The 21,110-nt window shown below is 46.3% G+C and overlaps 1 protein-coding gene across 2 annotated transcripts in view; it reads right to left on the bottom strand.

Annotated features, from left to right (window-relative positions):
- LOC125442867 (gamma-aminobutyric acid receptor subunit alpha-3-like) overlaps positions 1 to 21,110 on the bottom strand; it is a 73,786-nt gene that overhangs the window by 21,647 nt on the left and 31,029 nt on the right. For both annotated transcript variants that reach the window (XM_048514632.1, XM_048514633.1), the window contains exon 4: positions 5,624 to 5,691. In XM_048514632.1, coding sequence (XP_048370589.1) covers positions 5,624 to 5,691 — 68 coding nt within the window. The remainder of the gene's footprint in view (positions 1 to 5,623; positions 5,692 to 21,110) is intronic.

The raw sequence follows: 21,110 nt of genomic DNA, 5'->3' as shown, positions 1-21,110 counted from the left end.
ATAGGGAATTTCTGAGGGGCTGTGGAGTGCACATTTTTTCATGAGTAAACCCACAAAACTTTCAGGGGCCCATCTTTTCAGGAGAGTCTCTGGATGACACCATCCAGGTTTGGGGGGAACTTTTACTTCAGGGGAAGTGGGAGATGGGCCCTACCCTTTTTTGGGTCCCATAGAGATTAAAACCCCTGAAACAAAATTCCCCAAACCTGGATGGTAGTCATCCAGAGACTCTCCTGAAGATACCCTGAAAGTTTTGTGACCATACCCTCAGAAATGTGCACCTCACAGCCCCCCCTCTACCAGAAATTCCCCATTGACAGCAAGGCAATACAGCTAAGTCACTGCAGAACAAGGAATCTTGGGCAAATTTCTGCAGGGGTGCCTCGCAGGGGACGCATTTTGAGATGTATTGGCAACTTCAAATTATCAGGAATTATCATCAGGTGATATCTGTCCTGATGTTGCCCACCAAGTTTGGTGCAGTTTGGTTCAGGTATGGACCCTCAAAGGGAGGTGCAACCCCTATCCCCATTGTTTCCAAATGGGAGCTGATAGGGGATGGGGGGCTACACCTTTGAGAGTCCATAACTTTGGCATTCCCTGAACCAAACTGCACCAAACTTTGGGGGTATCATCAGGGACAGTCTCCTGATGTTACCCTGGTGAAAGTTTGGTGTCACTAGCTTTTACAAAATGCTGGTTTGCGTGGTTTCACGGCTTCACTTCACTCACTCCAGCAGGCTTCATGTGCAGGGAGCGGTGAAACATGAAAACCGGAATTTTTAAAGCTAGTGGCACCAAATTTCAGAGGCTTATCATCAGGAGACTGTCCTGATGAAGCACTTCTAAGTTTGGTGCAGTTTGGTTCAGGGGCAAAGATATAGACCCCTCAAAGGGGGGCCTCTATCCCCCATTGTTTCCAATGAGAGCTAAGGAGATGGTGGCTACCTATTTTGAGGGAATCCATAACTTTGGCCCCCCCCTTAAAACCAAACTGCACCAAGGCATGGGGGTGTCATCAGGACAGTCTCCTGATGATACCCCTGATATTTTGGTGCTAAGCATATGTCTAAAAATCGCGCCTCTGCAGGCACCCCTCAAAAAATTTGCCCAAGGTTCTTTTTTTCTGCAGTGACTTCTGCATTGCTGTCAATGGGGATTCTCTGGTGGAGGAAGCTGTGGGGAATCTGACATTTATCAAGGTACAGTCACAAAATGTTCAGGGGTATCTTCAGGAGAGTCTTTGGATGACACCATCCAGGTGGTTTGAGGAACTTTGCTTATGGGGGGCAGTGGGAGATGGACCCTACCCATAACATTGAACCCCCTTGAAGCAACGGTCACCAAACCTGGATGATGTCAAAGGAAGAGACTCTCCCTGAAGACACCCCCTGAGGTTTTGTGGGTTTACCATGAGAAATGTGCACTCCACAGCCCTCCCACAGAAATTTCCTATTGGCTGCAATGGAGCCAGCCAGCCACTACAGAGCACAGAATCTGGGGAAATTTCTTTGGGTGACTGTGAGGGGTGCAGTTTTAGAGCTACTGTCACCAAAATTTCTGGGTATCATAAATGTACTGTCCCTATGATACTCCCCAAGTTTGGTGAAGTTTGGTTCAGGGGTCCAACGTTATGGACCTTCAAAAGTGTAGCCCCCATCTCCTGTTAGCTTCCATTGGAAACAATGGGGGATGGGGCACCCCTTTTGAGGGTCAATAACTTTGCCCCCCTGAACCAAACTGCACCAAACCTGGGGAGAATAATCAGGATAGTCTCCAGATGATATCCTGAAATTTTGGTGCCACTAGCTTTAAAATTGCGTCCCCTGCAGGCCAAAACGTGTAAAAACACCAAAAATTCAAAAAAATAATAAAACGGACCCGATTTTTTTGGATTTACCCGAATTTTCGGGTATATCCGAATCGGCTATGATTCGGATTCGGGCATACAAATCATTTTATGCCCCAAAATACCCAAATCCGAATTTTACCGAATTTTTTTAGTATTGACCAACCCTAGTCCCTTCTTTTGGAGGAGCCATAACAATTAAAGTCACATGAAAATATACATACATTTGTAACTTAGGTCAGCTCTAAGTGTCAGTCTCTTTGGGGATTAATCACAATGCTTCTGGTTTCTTTAGCCAAGCATTTTCTGAAGAGGATTGATGTGCGGTGTACTGTATGTGCAGGTGAAGGGAATGGATGGGGAGATTTTTTATGTCTAGATCAACTGATGATTATTTCGTTCCTGTCATTCTGCAAAAAGAGAAGAGGAACAGCAACTGAGAGGTGATGCTCCCAGAAGTTCTCCTGTCACTGTTCCCTCTTTCTTCCTCCTCCTCACTGTGCATTTGGTGCATGGCCTTTTGCAGGGCTGTCAGCTCTATAAACGCTTCTGTCTAACAGCATGCTGCAGCGCTGTCTATAAAGCTTTCCAATTCTTTCTCAATGATTCATCCGAGGCAGGAACACAGAAGACCCAGCAACAAGTGCAGCCAAACACAACGCCAAATGCCAGTTTCCACAGTAACAGTAGGTGGGGTAGATGAGTATAAACAATGCCAAAAACATATGCTGTAGCTGCCAACACCGCTCTTCCTGGCGAGCACAAAGAGCTGCCCTCTTACTGGGTCATTCTCGCTTGTTTGTATTTCATTCAACAGATACAAAACTCTCGCTTCACACTGGGTACTTCCTCCCTTCAGCTATTTCCCTTCTGCCTTTTGGAACAGAGGATCACTACAATGAGGCTTTTTTGCCTCCTTCTGCCTCTGAGAGGCCTTGTGAAGTTACGGGTCGTTCTGGAGCCTCCTTTCTTTGTTGCTCAGTCTAGCAGGGTGTTAGCAACACCCGGGCCACCAGGCACCACAAATCTGAGCCTAAAGTGTCCAAAGCTGTGGAAGGGTTACCTCTCCCCTCCACAACTACACTCCTGCATTGCAGCCCTCTGCTGCAGTTGTCCATTCACAAAGGGTCCTTGAAATTTTGGCTGAGAAGTCCTATGAACTGGGTAGGAAACACTTGTGTTTTACCACTGCCAACAACAGCTTGTGCCAGAATGCACAAAAGGCTTTCATGCTGAAATAGCCAGGGACAGATAACCAGGCATTGAGGAGAAGGAGTCAGGAGTGAAAGCTCCTCGTCTCTTCCTCTTTGAGAGGCTGGTGCTAGCCGATTCCCTTTTGGTTTGGGTGCCCCTAAAGCACCACAGTTGATATGCATGGGCCAACAGAGTGGAACCAGAGCAAAAAGCAGGGTGGGTTGGGACATAATGTTCTTTATCTGCCTTCCTCATGTTGAGTACATTTGGTAAAAATCACCTTCCATTTCTCAATACCTTTACATTTCCCCCTTCTTCACAGTTCATTATACATGCTCCCTTAATCAAATATGCTCCACCTTAGAAGTAATTATGAGATACTCCCTGAGGGTTGGATGGCTGAATATACTAAGGTTCTTTGCTTTGGTGTGAAAGAGAAGAAGGTAGTGTGACAGCAAGAGAGAGACACCAGGCCAAATTAAAAGCAGCGGCTCGAGTGACATTGAATTAACTTCTCACCCCAGAGGGAGAGGGCCTTCCAGGGCCAGAAAGAGCCCATTGATGGGGAACTCATAAAAATGGCATATTATAGAGCATTAATTATTTCCAAAGCCCCTGGGTCAGTCATTCTGCTTTTTGACTTATCTTTCAGAGAAAAACAGCCTCGTAGTTTGCTGCTGCATGTGGCGACCTAGCCCAGGAAACCTCAGCAAGAGTCTTTTGTCTGGCTAACCTGCCTATGTTACCTGCCTTTTTGCAGGGGTCAGGCAAGAGGCTTGGCTCACAAACAACACAGAATGATGGGCCTGGTAGATTCTGCCAGGAGAGCCAAATCCAGCCACTTCTGGCCCTCAGCGAACGAGTACAAGAAGCAACAGCATCCCCAGAGTGAACCTTGGCAAATAAATGCAAGTCTTGGGTATTAGCAAGGGTCCCCTTGGTCCTTTATGCTTACAGATCTCTGAGCTTGCATGGTCTAATTCATAAGGACAGAGAAAGTGCAGTTAAGGAGCACAGAACAAGCCAGGCCCCTGTAGACACTGTTTCATTTTGTATAAGTTTTCATGAATGGAGGAATGCCAGGAAGTAATAATTCCTCATAACTCAGGATCAGGGTGGATGATTCTGTTGCATGGGAGTTTTCACCAAATCCTTTGGCATGAAGCCCACCTGGCCTACCTTTGGAAGAAGAGTTGGTTTTTAGATCCCACTTTTCTCTACCTTTAAGACATCTCAAAGCAGCACACAATCGTTGTCCTTTTCCCTCCCCACAATGGACACCTTGTGAAGTAGGTGGGACTGAGAGAGTTCTGAAAGAACTGTGACTGACCCAAGGTCACCCAGCAGGCTGCATGTGAAGGAGTGGGGTAACAAACCCAGTTCTCCAGATTAAGCTCCACTGCTCTTAACCACCACAACACACTGGCTTCTAGCAAGTTACCCTCCACATGACAGTTCTAATTAGACAAATTGTTGTGGGAAAAGAGGCCTTGATCCAGTCCCCAGCTTTCATTAATAGGGCTCCCTCCACAAGCCAGGCCCCTCATTCTTCCTTTTCCACTTCCATTTTTACTCAAATGGAATATAGTCACATTTGCCCCTTCCCACTTTTTGCCTCTTCTGGTTCCTTCAGTGGAAAAGGAGGCTATTTTATTAAGATATTTATATTCTGGGTTTCTCCTAAAGCAACTTAAAACAGTGGTTGCCCCTTCTTCCATTTTATCCTTACAATAACCCTGTAAGGTAGGTTAGCTTGAGAGAAAATTATTGGCTCAAGGTCGCTCATGAAGTTTCCACAGAAGAGTGAGGATTTAAACTTCATTCTCACCCAGATCCTAGTTCAGCACTCTGACCACTGCACCATGTTGCCTTCTCTGCCATGGGTAAGAAAGCTAGGATTTGGATGGTCAGATTCGTGCCTATTTGCTCTACAGTTGCTCGGCTGTCTTTTTGTAAAATGTAGTTGGCCATTTGAGGCAAAGCATCTCAGAGTTGGCAAGAGATTACATTTGTGTTAGTATAGAGGCCCAAGTCATCCTGACCTGCAAAGGGACTTTTCTGAGGCTCTATGAATTGCCCCACTGAGTTCCTTCCTTCCTTCCTTCCTTCCTTCCTTCCTTCCTTCCTTCCTTCCTTCCTTCCTTCCTTCCTTCCTTCCTTCCTTCCTTCCTTCCTTCCTTCCTTCCTTCCTTCCTTCCTTCCTTCCTTCCTTCCTTCCTTCCTTCCTTCCTTCCTTCCTTCCTTCCTTCCTTCCTTCCTTCCATTATCTGTCATTAGGTGTCTCCACCAGAGCAGATGGGGGGAAATCTAAAGGCTGATTATAATAGGCTGGGAAATATTCTCTTTTCAGGTGCAGAGTCTCCAAGTGGGCAGAACACTGAATTTCAAGAAGAGTGCTGGCTGTTCTCAGAATGTTGTACCCTGAGAGAACATTCCTTCATGATCATAGTCACTCATGATTCCCCCAAAGATCCCTCATGGGGCCGGTTCTCCTCAGGAACCTTTGGAAGAACATTTTGAGAACATGCTCTACCACTGTGCCACTTCCTCACCACACAGGTTATAAGAGCAGCTCCTTACCATATCTGTGTCTGAGACAGGCCCAAAACTTGTCACGTAAATGTTTGTCTTGACTTCGGTTACGTCATCTGCAAGGGGGAAAAAAGCTATTAGGAATGATTTGCATTAGCATAGCGAATGCTTCCGTATGTAATTTCTACCTTAGTTTTGTCTGAAATTGCTGTGCCAGCTGCTTCCCTGGATTAGCACGAAATGATCCACTATTGTGCTCAGCTGTACCCTGAATAATGGTCAATTTTCTAAACACATGACAGGGCATGCAGGATTCCATTAAAGCCCTCCAGGCTTGTTTCAGGGACGAGCTCCTCCGAGTGCCTTTCAACAACATTGACTTACATAATGCCATTTTTAACTTGGGTGGTTTGAACCTCCTCTGAAGATGCCAGTCACAGATGCAGGCGAAACGTTAGGAACAAGATCCACCAGACCCCGGCCACACAGCCTGGAAAACCCACCACAACCACTCCTTTTCATTGTCTATTTTTTCGCCTTCATCATGAGAAGCATTGAATGATCCACCAGACTGAGAAAGAGTGATGCATCGAATGCTTTGGATTCGTTGCAACTGGACGAAGCAGCATCTTGTTGCCTTCACCCCTTTCTGGGTTTGCTGGCTTCCCCAATTCATATCTGCTGTTGTCCTCATTCTTAAGAAGGGGTACCTTATTTCTTGCATGGCACCACCCCATGCTTCAAGGATGCATCACTGTTTGCAGAAAAGCATTCTGAAACCTGGCACTGAGATCGTCATTAAGGCAGCACAGCCTGACCAGACAGTTCAGTGCTCTTTGTTATCGTAGGCTAATCTGTTCATTTTGTTGCTTCTCTTACATAATATTATTCCACACCTGCTCAAGTTTGTGGATCTGCTTTGCAGGTTTGAACAGGAAACTGAAAGTCTACAACTGTCTGTTCCCCCAAAACTCTCCAGCTCTTCCTTCCTCCCAGGAAGCACTATTTGCCTCTGCTTTAAAGGAAACATAGGGGCTGACCTCAGCAGCCATGACACCAGAGCCCATGCTCTCCTCAGAGGCCATTTGCCTGCCTAGTCATCAACTTCATCTGACACTGAAGAAAGCAATAATCCAACAGGGGACCAATCAAAGGGTAGAGTAGTCACTAGCATACAGCGTTATATATAGTGACAGACTGGAAATACACCTGAGAAACAGGCTTGTGGAAAAGGGACACTTCCAAATTCCAGTGGACTTGACCACTATCTCACAAACATGGCCACAGGGATTGTCAATAGCTAAAAACAATTTAAAGTGCAAGTGGACATTATGGAATAGATGGATGGTCCAGGCTAGCCTGATTTCATCAGATCTTGGAAGATAAGCGGGGTCAGCTTTGGTTAGGACTTGGGTGGGAGACCACACAGGAAGTCCATGGTTGCTATGCAGAGACAGGCAACGGCAAACCACCTCTGTTCATCCCTTGTCTTGAAAACCCTACAGGGTTGCCTTAAAGGCTGTGACTTCATGACACACAGGGCATAGATGAGGCCATTGGCTGAAGTGAATGTCCCAGGGGACCAAGGGAGTGAATAAAAACAAACAGCTGGCTGGACTCTGGATTGCTTGCACCTGTCTAGGGCCATGAAATAGTAAATGGGATTTTTGGCAATAATTTGGGGTCCCTGAAAGTACAGTAGCCCAAGCTGTTATAGGATACCCCCCCCAACTGACTGACTGACTGACTGACTGACTGACTGACTGACTGACTGACTGATTGATTGACTGATTGATTGATTGATTGATTGATTGATTGATTGATTGATTGATTGATTGATTGATTGATTGGAGATGGTGAATGGTAAACTAGACAGAAGATCTGATATATTTTGCCTACAATCAAGTATTCAGGATGGAACCAAATAAGAAAATATTACTTAGATTGGAAAAGGTGCTCATCATTGTAATCTCACAATCCCAAATTGAATGGGTCTTCTAAAGAGAAGTTGAGGGTTTAAATAGATAAGTAAATTGTTTAAATAGACACCTGCTCAACTAGGTGCTCAACTAGGTCCCACCCATCATAGTATGCTTACAGCGCCCTCTTTGGGTGACCCTGACTGTGCTCACCCCTCAGTTCATTTCCCGGTTTATCATAAACTTCTCTGTAATACACGCTCTTCATTATGATTTCTAAGCATAAATCCACCTTTGGTTTTTGGAACATCAGCAAAGGTCACACCTTATTTGTCAGTCTCATTAGGAAGCAACAGCCCACAAACGTGCTCTGAGCTAGCCGTCAGATTCCTCCTGCCTGCCCTAGGACAGAATCCTTTGGGGGACACATTTCCCTCACCGCTTGTCCTGAACCTGCTTCGTTCCTTTGGGTTCTGCTCCCCTGCCCTCTTCTCTTCTTGCCTCGCCTTTGCCCTTTTTTGCCCAGGATCCCCCCCTCCACGCCCCCTTGTTCTGGCAATCATTCGCAACTCCCCAGGCAAGTGAGGGGGTGGATCTTATTTACAAAATGACTGAGTGCTATTTTTATTTTCTCTTTGGAAATGCTGGCGGCAACGGGGCCAGAATACAGATGAGCATCAGCCGTGGGGGCTCTTTCTCTCCATCCCGTCCCAGGTGACTGCAGCCTGCGATGGGAGGAGGGAATCACCGAAGATTGGCTGCTTGCAGTGCTGAGCTAAGCATCGCTGGGATGGACCCTACTCGGGTGCTTGATCCAGAGGAAACCTGCTTGGTCTCTGGGGGGGGGGGGTGAGGAGGGGCCAGGTGTGTGCCCTGGAAGAATGTCAAAATGAGCCTGCCGCTTGGGAAACTCCAATGCAGTTCCTCTTCCTTAAGGCAAGAGTTCCTTCATGTACAGATGCTGTGCTTAGGTGACAGATGTGGGACATGAAAAGGGAAGAGCTGAAGTCTCCCTCCTATCCGGGTTACAGAGAAGCAAAGCTAAACTTGGCAGGGAGAACTGCCGGGAATGGAGAGGTGTGTGTGTGTATGGGAGGAAGCCGATGCTCCAAATTTATTAAGACATAAAGAGCTACCAATCTGGAAAAACATACCTGGATGGTGTTACCCTCCCATCCAACCCCCCCCCCCCTATTTTAGAAACAACCTCCATTCTCCATTCTAGATAGAACCTTTCCCTTCTGGGCAGTCCAGACTAGTCATACACAGGCTGGTTTGCTCTGGGGCAGCGGTTGTCAACCTGTGGTTTGCGACTCCTTTGGGGGTCAAACGACCCTTTCACAGGGGTTGCCTAAGCCTCTCTGCATCAGTCTTCTCCATCTGTAAAATGAATAAATGTTAGGGTTGGGGGTCACCACACCAGGAGGAACTGTATTAAAGGGTCGCGGCATTAGGAAGGTTGAGAACCACTGCTCTGGGGCTAAACTCCCTCTTGGCTGGTCTGGCACACGCAAAACATTTCAGCTCTAGCATTAAAAGGTGCTCTAGAACTCCTTTGGCTAGGGAAAGTCATCGCTCTTTGAGGAAATGCTACAGGGAGACGGGCAGGGAAGAAAGATGGGAGGGCAGCATTAGAAAGGGGCTCAGAGGCTTTTTTGGATGCGAAAGACAACACCCACTAGAGTGCGCCTGAAAAACGAGGGAATGGGAGGCAGTGGTTAGATGAGAATCTGGGATACCCCAGGTTGAATTGTAGCTCTGTCATGGAGGCTTGCTGGGTGACCTAAGACCAGTCATGCTCTCACAGCCTAATCTACTGTTCAGGGATGTGGGGAGAATGAGATGATGTAAGCTACTTTGGGACCCCATGTGGAAGCAAAATAGGGGTACAAAGAAACAAATGCTGGGGCTCCCTCAGTTTGTTTAGAGGCTTGGCGAATCCTGGCACAAAATGCCTTGACTCAGCTACTTTGCAGCAATGCTTCAGGCCCAGGGACCAGCTTAGCTCATTTCATCTGGCCTTTGAGATTTGCCAGGATTTTGCTTCACTTTGTACAGTTAATGTTTAAGAGACCTTCACGGTGGAGAGATGTGCACCAAACGGTGCCTGGGCTGAAAAAGCTTTCCACCCCCGTCATGATCAGAGGGATGGAACGTTTAATTAATAGGAAGCAGACAGTAATTTTGCAGCCATACACAGGAGCTTCTCGGCTCCCTCATTCTTCAATTTCTCAGCTCCTCACTTTGGGGATTTAATTTCCTTCCAATTTTAGCCTACCGAACAAAAGAGGAAGGGAACAGCTTTTTCTCTGGCGACCTTTGCTGCAGCCCCAGGAGACTAGCCGGCGATTAATGACTCAGGCCTAAGCAGACCCGCTTCTATCTGTTGCACTTGGAATGGGGGGAGGAGGAGGAGGAGGAGGAGGAAGATTGCCATGACGGGGCTGTCAATGTCATAGGGTGGGCAGAGGGCCATGCAGCAGCACCAGCCACCTCCTCCTGCCTGGTCCTTTCTTTTGGAGCTCCACAGCTCCACAAGCCCAGCTCTTGAGCACATGAAATACAGCAGAGCATTTCCTAGGGAGAAGGAATGTGCCACCATCTAATGCTGAAGCCCCCCTGGGTTCTTGAAGCAATCTCCGACCTGCCAAGAGGAAGTCAGCGCCTGCCCACTGCACTCCACCCCCTCCCTTAACGCGGTGCCTTTGATCCTGCCCTACTTAATTAGAGCTTCTATGGACATCATCCCTCACCCTCTCCCTCTGTTTCTCTCTCTCTCTCTCTGGCTGTTTGGCTGCCCCTGGAATAAGGTTTTGCTCCAAAGATGGAGGAGGATTGCTGTGCTTTATTGCTAACATAAACAGACTTGTTTGCCTCATTACAACGCCCAGCCTAATTTCCGTGCACTCTTTCATTCAGATTTCTGGGCCGCATTCCCAACCAGGCTGAAGGGCCAATTCCCAACCCTACCTTACTAGGCACGCTGCGAATTCCAACACAAACACGATTGCAAGGAAAGCTGAACTTCCTTGGCTTCCCCCATCAAGTGCAAGGCAAGATCCTTAAAAGATTGCCTCGGTGGACGTTTGTCAAGATTCAGGTGGAGCAGCTTTTTCGCCAGGGCAATAGCCATTTAATCTGCAGGGCTATTTGTTGTAGTTCCGATTGGCAATCTGAGTGCTGCTGTTGCCTTAAAAAAATTGTTTTGTTGGAAATTGACGCTATTACACTATTTCTATTGTTAGGCAATATTCCCGGTATCATGGCACAAAAGCACTCATCATCTGAAACGAAAAAAAAAATCTGGGAGTATATTTCACTGATGTCAGCAAACAGAGGGAGTAGAGTTGCTGGCAGGCGTGGAGGGGGGAAATTTTCTGTATCTTTCAAAGGGGCTTTAATATATGGAAATAGGAAGTTAAAGCTTTTCATGGCATGGAGGTAAATATCATCTTGTAGACAGTGTACCTTTAAGTCTCTGTTAAAGGAACAGGACATTTCCCCCCTAAGCTTGTTGGCAATCTTTATAGGTGTCAAACTCGCAGCCCTCCAGATGTTATGGACTACAGTTCCCATCATCCCCTGCCAGCATCATGGTGAAAGTTAATCAAGTTTGATGATCGAAGCAAGCAGACTCTGAAGATACCTGGCGACACCTAAGTAGTAAGTTTCAATTCAAATGGATTTTTCCCCCTTAACTATTTGCCTTTTAAATTTGAAGGGGGTTGGAGGGGACGAGGAGTGAGGAGCCTGCTGCTGTGAAAAAATCTCTGCAGCATAATCACACAAAGTAGACACATTGGAATAGACATGATCAACTCCCTGCTGGCAACTTGGGGGCAGAAGATGAATTGAAGGATGGGAGGGTAGATTTGTGTAAAGATTAGGGGAAATCTTCCAGTCCGGTTCATCCTCGGATATTTGTGAATTCAACCTGAAACACACATTTTTTCCCCCAATTGTTTCAACTCTACACATCAACTGATCTTCCTGTTTTTCCATCAAAGGCTCATGAATATTAATATATGTATAATCAGTCCCTTTAATAATTATACTTCCAGATTTAAACATCTTCCTGGGCTTAATCAATCAGGATGAGTAGGTTGAAAAATGCCACCCAGAATATCTAATTAAAAAGGGAAAACACCACTCCTCAAAAAAATAAAACAGGAGATACGTGCCAGAGATAACAGGATACCTCTTCCTTGGGCCACCTGAAGCTTGAGAATTATGGGCCACCTGAAGCTTGAGAATAATGGATGCTCCATTATTAGACAGGAAATAAAGTTAGCCCAAGTTACTACCCATTTATCCTCACTGGTGTCTGTCCTCTTCTCACTGGAGAAGATAGCACCCTTCCCTTGAACAAAAGATCTCCAAACTATACCCCCACATACACAGGCCACATCCAACCTGCTACAAAATCAGGCCCCACAGCAATTCCTGATGTCCAGCCCTGGCACAGCTCCAAAGAATCTTTGGGGTGCAGTTGTCTGGTGCCCTCTCTTCCCTCCTTGTGGCAAGCTGGCTTCACCAGTTGATCTGGACCACAGTCCCAAGGAAGAGGAGCAGCAGTGGTGTAGGAGGTTAAGAGCTCATGTATCTAATCTGGAGGAACCCGGTTTGATTCCCAGCTCTGCCACCTGAGCTGTGGAGGCTTATCTGGGGAATTCAGATTAGCCTGTACACTCCCACATACGCCAGCTGGGTGACCTTGGGCTAGTCACAGCTTCTTGGAGCTCTCTCAGCCCCACCTATCTCACAGGGTGTTTGTTGTGAGGGGGGAAGGGCAAGGAGATTGTAAGCCCCTTTGAGTCTCCTGCAGGAGAGAAAGGGGGGATATAAATCCAAAACTCTTCTTCTTCTTCTCTGCCAGGAGATGCAGCCTCTGGTGGTCAAGTTCAAGAGAAGAAAGGACCCCTGCCCACAGTGATTCCCTTCATGATGTTCCCTGTGGCCCATCTGTTTATTTCTCAGCAGTGGGTCTCCAAACTTTTTAGTACCACATTGTATATTTTACCAATATTTGGGCCCTTCTGCACACAGAGAATAATGCACTTTCAACCCACTTTCAGTACCCTTTGCAGCTGGATTTTACTGTGCGGAATAGACAAATCCACTTGCAAACAATTGTAAAAGTGGATTGAAAGTGCATTATTCTGCATGTACAGCAGGGGCCTTTGTGGGTAAAAAAAATCAGTTTTATAAAATAAATGAATGAATCAAATTTGAATGAATTATTAATTTCACTTGTATCTTTTTTTTGTAACCAGCATGATATGATTCAGAACAAAAGAGACATGTGACAATTATATCAATTCATTTATTTTATAACACTAATTTTTTTGGCCTGCAAATATTTGTAAAACCTATGATGTAGCCCTCGTATGGAAAAGTTTGGAGACCCCTGCCCTAAACACATGGATGGAAAATAATCATTGTGTTCCCTCATTCCTGACCTGTGTCCTGACAAGTGAGGCTTCAGTCTTGTTTTCTTTCCTGCCAGGGTCTTCAGGGTTCTATATCTCAGAAGGAGCTATCTATGGCTCAGTGGTAGAACATCTGCTTTGAATGAAGGTCCTGGGTTCAGTCCTTGGCAGCTCCAGTTTTAAAATGATCAGGAAACAGATGATGTGGAAGACCTTTAACTGAAACCCTGGAGAGCCCTGTCAGCCACAGCAGACAATACTGAATTTGATGACTCAGTATAACACAGTTGCATGTGTACAAAGCTGGCCTCCTCATTTGCCTACCTCCCAGAGATGTAGCAAGGGGGGAAAGTACCCGGTGCACTGGTGCGTCCTCTGCCCCCACCCTGGAATGCCCCCGCCATGCCCCCAGAATGCCCTTGCCACACCCCCACAGGGCTGCGTGCCTGGTGCGTCACCCCCTCCCCGTCCCCTTGGAGCTACGCCTCTGCTATCTCCCTTCATAACTTAGAATTAGAATGGCCCAGCAGCATTCTCAGCCTGCCTGCTTGCCTCCTGCAGTTCAACATTTTCGGTCTTCCCTGCAAATCACATCTATTTGTCTGATCTGCAAATTAATGATGTTAACTCCCTTTCCAAAATACATCTAAGGTTATTAATGTTATATGACATAAAGAGAACAGACAAGGATCTCCTTTCTAATGATCCAGTATAAGAAGAGGGAAAGAAGGCATTTTTCAATGCATCACCCTTCTGGGGATTGGGCTGCCAGCTTTAGGCTGGGAAATATCTGGAGGTCTTAGGGGTGGAGCCTGAGGAGGATGGGGTGTGGGGAGAGGAGGGTGTTTAATAGTGGATGTTGCCATGGAGTCCTCCTTCCAAAGCGGCCATTTTCTCCAGGAGAACTGACCCTTGTTGCCTGGAGATCAGCTGCAATGATGGGAGACCTCCATCCACCACCAGGAGGCTGGCGACCCTATGTGAGTTTTTTTCCCCTGCGGTGGGGATTTTCATTAACTCATGAATACAGTATCAAGCACAGCTTTATTCTAGCTGGAAAGCAAGATGCTCCATCTCCCCCACCCCAAGTTATTGCTACTTCTTCCCTGTCCTCTGAAGATGTAGCAGGGTCGTTAATGGGGAGGGAGAAAGGAATTTGCTGGCCCTGGTAAGGGTTTCTTGGGCTGCTTCTTTGCAGCTGGGCTGCCCAGGGGCCTGCTCCTTTTTTTTTTGAGCTGTAGCACTTTACACCTACTGCAACCCCGCCATACTTCTATCCACTGGCTCCTCTTCAGTAGGGCTCTTGGGGAGGTGTCCTTGGCTTCATGTACAATGCATTATGGTTAGGTAAACCATTCTGGCCAGGCATCGTGTGCTTGTTAACTGGCAAGTCTTTCCTTGCCTTGTGAGACCAGTTATTACAAAGGGGAGGGAGGGGTGGGAGTCTAGTACCCCTTGAGTGCCAAGTCTGCTCTCTGGCTCAGGGCCTTGCTCTGAGGGTTCTTGTTTCAAAGGCTTTTCAGTCTACAAATGCAGCCTTCTCCACCCCTTGCTCTGGCTTGAAATGTATTAATCAGAGCCAACTCCGAACCTTTTGAGAGCTCCAGATGGGAGCCTCAACAAGGACTTTCCCAAGGGTAGCCTTTATTCATGGAAACTTTGGGGAGATTTATCTATTTCCCTTCCCCTATGAATCACAGCCCCAAGGTGACTCTGAGCTGAATACTTCCAGACTGTCTGTTGAATCGCCCACCCCTCTTTCTCTCTCCCCCCAGCCCCCCTGTCAGGCTCATTATTCTGGTTTGAGTTATATGCTGCCAGGAAACAAAGTGGATGCAACATGCTTTTCTTGCCAGCTAAAATCCAACCAGCCCCCTCTCCAGAACAATCATATCCCAATTGCTACTCATATGGTATCTCTCATCTGTTCTGCAGGTTGCCGTAAGTGTCCTTCAGACACCAAGTGTGGAAAAGAAACGCCGCTTCTGACTTCAGACATTGTGGCTCCTGCAGCACTGGGCATAGCCTGGCCCGTAGTTCTAAAGACCCACATCTGGACTTCTTCTACCTCGAACTGCCCCTAATGAAATGGTTCAAGGCTCCTCACAAGAGCCTAAGTACTGTGTGGTGGCTTGAAAATAATTCATCCAGCATGCACAGTCACTGAAGGATGGAAGGAAAAAACCCTGAAGATCCTTGGCATGCTATACCTATGTGTTTGTTACCTTCTGAACAGTTTCAAGGAGGAAAGCCCATTCTTTCAGTGTTCAATTGTATTAATGAAACTTTCCAGCTGGTCAGTTCGTGGGTCTCCAGTAATACCAGGACAAGCAAATCAATGGTTCTTCTCAAACAGCAGTGAACCCTGTACAGAAATAATTTATTGCAGCACTGACTGTGACTGCAACTTTTCACTCAGCAGCCTAGTGATCTTTGAAGGCTGCCCATCAAAAACTCAGCCCCTGTCCTAACTCTGGTTCCTTCCGCAAACGGAGAATAATGCAATTTCAGTCCACTTTCAATGTACTTTGCAGCTGGATTTTACTGTGCAGAATAGCAAAATCCACTTGCAAACAATTGTGAAAGTGGATTGAAAATGCATTATTCTGCATGTGTGGAAGGGGCCTCTGCCTCCTTAGCACTGACCCAAGGAGAGCAGTGCAGGGGATGCTGCTGCCAGCAGGTGCAAGGAGAGCCGTGGGCCCCTTCCGCACATGCAGAATAATGCACTTTCAATCCACTTGCATTGCACTTTGCAGCTGGATTTCACTGTGCGGAATAGCAAAATCCACTTGCAAACAATTGTGAAAGTGGATTGAAAGTGCATTATTCTAAAAGTGCAGAAGGAGCCTTACACAGTTTTGCTGCCAGAAGCAATGAACTTGTGCTCAGGCAGGGATTTTCTCCTACGTAAAATAACCTCCAGGATTCCCTGCCCTCTTGAGCAGCATCACAGCCCTTTTGTGCATCGGGTGTGTCTGACTGCAGCTTTTTTCTGTAGGGCCTCTAGCTGCCTTCTGCTTGTAGGCAACAGAATATGGTGAGCTGTTGGCCTTCAGGGGTGTATCAGACAGTGGGGCTCTCAGAGTAGACGGGCTTTGAATTGCCACCTACTGTTACAAATTTCCGGTGGTTCTTCTGGAAAGAAATTCACAACATGACAATGGGCCCGTCAGTCCTCCTTGGTGGCTTTTGGTGGACAGGATTGGAATGATGTTCATTTCATGCATTTTGCAACACTTGGGTTTTTCAAGGGAAAGCAGATTACAAATATTTTCTTCATGCAGCAGGAAAATGCTGCAGGCAGCCCAATACAAGAGATGTCTTCATTTCCCCCCCTAAGGCTAACTTCAAGACCCCTCCACCCTTCTCCTCATTTAATGTGCTTTCTTGGGGAGTCCTATGGGGAACAGCCTGATGTTACAGCAAGGTCAGTGGAGCCCCAGTCTAGGAGAGAGTCTGCTACTAAGAAAATGTGATAAGGTTAGAACCGAGTTGCACAACTAACTAAAGGGAATCAGTCCTCAGCCAGTGTCTGCCAATACGAGAAGACCCCAAATTAGCTGCATCAAGCGCTTCCCTCACCCTAGGAGGCTAATTAAATTAAATCACTATTTTGATAGCCTGCAGTCTGTTCACATTCCTGAATGTCTGCTAGAGGAAAGCAAACCCAGATTTAGGTGTGTGTGTGTTTTAAGGGACTGATCCCAAGTGACTAGCAGCTGACATCTTACAGAACTGATCTTGCTTTTGCAATTGTCAGTTGCAGACCCAATTTATTAGCTTCACAAGTTTCACTGCAAAAGCAACACATGGAGCAGCACAGAACTAACTTTCACCACAGATGCCTATGATCCATCAGCAGTACCACAAGCTTAATACAGTGGGCTCCAGCACCATGGGAACGTTAGCTCATATACATTCAATCAGAAGTCCCGGAGCTCACAGCTCCAAGCCCTCATTACCCCTTCAACAGTCACAGGTTTCCCAGAAATTCATTTTCCATAGCCCTGCAAGTGCAGTGAAATTCTACTGTAGCCCTATTATTCTTTCGTCTGACTCCACTACTCTGAAACATCCTCACACAGGTGTAGCCAGTTTGCTGGGAGCCCTCCTTTAGATGAAGCTGGAACACAGTAATATGGAGTGTTCAGCAAGGAATCTGGCTCAGAAAAAAATTAATTTTTTTTTAAAAAATCACGGTAAAAGTACTTGGGAAAACAAATAGAGGGGAAATGAAGGGGAAAAGTTTCTGGAACCAAACAGAAGGGGAAAAAAACATGAGGAATTTAAAGGAAAAACATGTAGCATTGGGTGGCAAGACATGTTGTAAACAACTTGTGTGGAAAAGACCAGAGTTGCCAATTTTTAAACTAGTTCCTTTAGCTGTCTCTTTCATCTGCAGCAAATATCAGGCGATGTTATTTAGCTGCATACCTTAAAAACCTTCAACTGCAGATTTCTGCCTTTTAAAGTTCCATTCAAGAGACAAAAGGGTGCAACTCTGCTTAGGATCATCCTGTTATATCGGTCCAATCTCTACAACCAGAATGCAGGGAAATCAGGCTTTGCTGTTGCTTCTTAATATCAGAGGCTTTGGCTGGAAGCTCATGCACATTGCAAAACTCTATGCAGATAGGGTTGGGAAACACCTGGAGGGGGGAGGGGGGTTGCGGGAGGGGAAGGCAGGGTGTAACACCATAGAGTCCACCCTCTAAAGTAGCCATTTTCTCTGGGGAACTGATCTTGGTCATCTGGAGATCAATTGTAAATGTGGGATATCTCTATATGCCAGTGGTGGCGAACCTATGGCACTCCTGATGTTCATGGACTACAATTCCCATCAGCCCCTGCCAGCATGGCCAATTGGCCATGTTGGCAGGGGCTGATGGGAGTTGTAGTCCAGGAACATCGGGAGTGCCATAGGTTCGCCACCACTGCTATATGCCATCTGGAGGTTGGCATCCCTAATGGAAAACCAATTTTAAGCATGTTTATTCAAAAGAAAGTTCTACTTTGTTCAGTGAGGTGGGCTTTAACGTAAGCACGCACAGGATTGCAGCCTTAGTTGTTTCTGCCTTCGATTAATGTGCTTTATCACTCTGCACAAGTCTGGATTTGGGACTTTGGTTGCTACGGAGATCCAGCTCCTTTCTACGAAAGCAAATGCCTGGAAGTATGTCTACATGTCAGAGAAAAAGTGAGAATGACACAGTTGTAAGGTACAATAGTAAATACATCTGTTTATGCCTTGTGGGTTCCTCAGTTCCAGTTTAGCTTTCTCCCCTCATTATCTATCCTGATTTCACAAGGACGCACCAGACATGATCCTTGATTTTTTGCCCCCTCTGTCTCTCTGGTGCGAGTTGTGTTGCCATGATGATTCTGTTAGGCCTCAAGCCAGGAGTCTAGCGTGGTGATGCTAGACACACCCAGGCATTTGCACTACACCACCTTCCTTCATATGGCAAGCTAGAAGAGTCATCAGAGTAGGTGGAAGCAGATGGGGAAATATCGGGGCTGAGAAAACAAATGTGGAGGGACAAGAGGTAGAACATCAACACAGATGGCCTGTTTACACATATATTTCCCAACACCAGCCAGCTCAGGCTCTCCATGCAGAGAACAGGTGCTTTGCAGTACCATGTGGCATCCTTGGCAAGCTGGCAATTCATTCCACGCAGAAGTTGAACATTTCAGCCTGGTCTGGATCTCTTGTGAAATATTTATCAGTTGGCTGCTAAAAGTACCATAAAACCTCTTCCTCTTTGTCTCTTCCTCACACCCACTATTTCCCTTTCATCACTACAGTGCTTTAGATCATTAAAACATATGAAGCTTAACTCAACTTTGTTTTGCATTGTTATCTAGTAACACATAAAACCTGCAGGAAATTCAGAGTGTGCTTGGTTTTTTTTATTTTTTATCCATGTTCTCTCTTATACATGCTGCCCGCAACACAAGAGGGACATAATTATACTTCTTGGTTCATATATAAGTTGAAAATGCCTGTTGGCTTTGCTTTCACCAAAGGACTGTGGGAATTGTAGTTCAATTACTGTATGGGTACTGGGACTTCTCTGTTCAAAATCCTTAACCCAGTCGTGGGATTCAGCAGATTCGCAACACTTCGGTGCTTGTAAACAACCAGTTGTTAAATCATTTGAACCCCACCACTGCCTTAACTCCCTAACAGGATTGCAATGCCCAGTATTCCCTGCAAAGAGAGTGCCCATTAAACCAGTATAAGGGCTCAGACAGAGGAGATGAAGATCACATGTCACTTTGGTTCATAAAATGCAGTCTTCAGGCTCCTGCAGCTTCATTTTGCCTGGAGGCCATGAAGAGAAGGGACAGGATGTTTAACCCTTTACTTTGCTCTTTGCAATGACACTTCCTTGATTTGTTGCTAACAGAGATCAACCTTTATTAAAAAGAACTTGTTTTTAAAACTTCCATTTTGTGCTAATAACAAATAGTGACAAGTGCAAGTAGAAGAATTCAATTCCTTCTCTTTATTGGTCAGTACCCTGAGGCATAAACCTAATATTAGCACTTTATGGACAATCCAAGATAATATGTATATACGTCTCTAGATTTATGCATGAAAGTGCCACTACGAGACAGGTTAATGACCTTATTTTACAGGCAGAGACAGAGTAAAGAGGACTCGAGGCTGTCTTTCATTTTATGTCAGCCATGGGATGACAATTCTATTCTTCCCTAGGTCAATGTGTGGAGATAGTTGGCTAGCAGGGATAGCTGCTGCCTCCAGATGGAGGCCTGGGCCAGATGCCTCTGATGGCTCCTTCTGAGGTCTTCATTTGGTTGTCTGGTAACACAGAATGCTGCTTTCATAGTCTCAGAAGCCATTTTCCCATATGGCACCATTGTTTTATATCTAATAATTGTTCATGTGAGATGGGATGCAGAAAAGGTGTGAGGCAAACTTGCAGGGCATTGCAGGATTGACATTCCCATTAAGGCAATGTAAACACAAGCACATGAAGATATCCAGCTGCATTAGACTTCTCAGTGGCCTTTACCTCTCATGCACAGAAATTTGCACAGACGCATCTTGTCTGTGCTACAGCATGGTGTAGTGGTAAAGAGCAGGTGGATTCAAACCTGGAGAACCGGTTTTGATTCCCCACTCCTCCACCTGAGTGGCAAGGGCTTATTTGGTGAACCAGATGTGTTTCTGCACTCCTACTGGGTGATCTTGGGCTAGTCACAGTTATTTGGAACTCTCTCAGCCTCACCTGCCTCACAAGGTGTCTGTTGTGGGGAGAGGAAGGGAAAGGAGCTTGTAAGTCATCCTGAGTCTTCTTACAGGAGAAAAAGGTGGGATATAAATCCAAACTCTTCTTCTTCTTCTACTGCCAGACATGGCAAAGATACTTTCAATTGCACTGAAATACCATCATCATCAGCTATATATCCAATGGTACCTCCCTGCTTTCTCATTCTTACATAGTTGATAGGGAAAGCAGGAGTCTGCTTCAGAACCAGCAGAGTGCCCTCCCAATCCCTCTCACATCAATTTGCATGGGACTCGGTTGGAGCGTGAGGCACAGAATTCTCCATCACTGCCTTTGTGATGATTGACAGCAACTGAAACCAACAGAACACCCCCTGCTTTCTGGATGGGGTTTGGAATCTCCAGGGAGTGGTTGGAGATCTTCTGCTATTACAACTGACCTCCAGGTGACAGAGATCAGTTCATCTGGAGAAAATGGCTGCTTTGAAAGGTGACCGTACGGCACGATACCCCACTGAAGTCTCTCCCCACTCTGAACCCCACCCTTCTCTGATTCCAAGCCCAAAATCTCCAGGAATTTCCCAACGTGGAGCTGGAAATCCTTTTTCTCAGCCTTCCCACTTGAACGTGCTGCAATTTGCAAAACCTCAGTGCCAACTCCTGTCCCCCTTTCTCTGATGGGCTTCCCAAGGTTGACTGAAACGGATGTGGTTTGTTCTTGGTTTTGGGGACATGATTTGACTCAAAGGCCACCAGCAAAGAACCTGCTGTGTTGAAACCCCCTTGTCTGTCTGAACTGCAGCACCAGGCCTTGGGGCTGAGGGACCAACAACTTCAGCTCCCATCTCCATTTCAAGCTTTGTCTCTGTTCCTGGCTGGGAGCAGCTATTTAGAACTCAGCAAGAACAGAAAGGGGGGGAGGGGGG

The sequence above is a fragment of the Sphaerodactylus townsendi genome, linkage group LG13, assembly GCF_021028975.2.
Source record: "Sphaerodactylus townsendi isolate TG3544 linkage group LG13, MPM_Stown_v2.3, whole genome shotgun sequence".
In the NCBI taxonomy this organism is placed as follows: Eukaryota; Metazoa; Chordata; class Lepidosauria; order Squamata; family Sphaerodactylidae; genus Sphaerodactylus; species Sphaerodactylus townsendi.
This window is presented reverse-complemented; position numbering and strand designations above follow the sequence as displayed.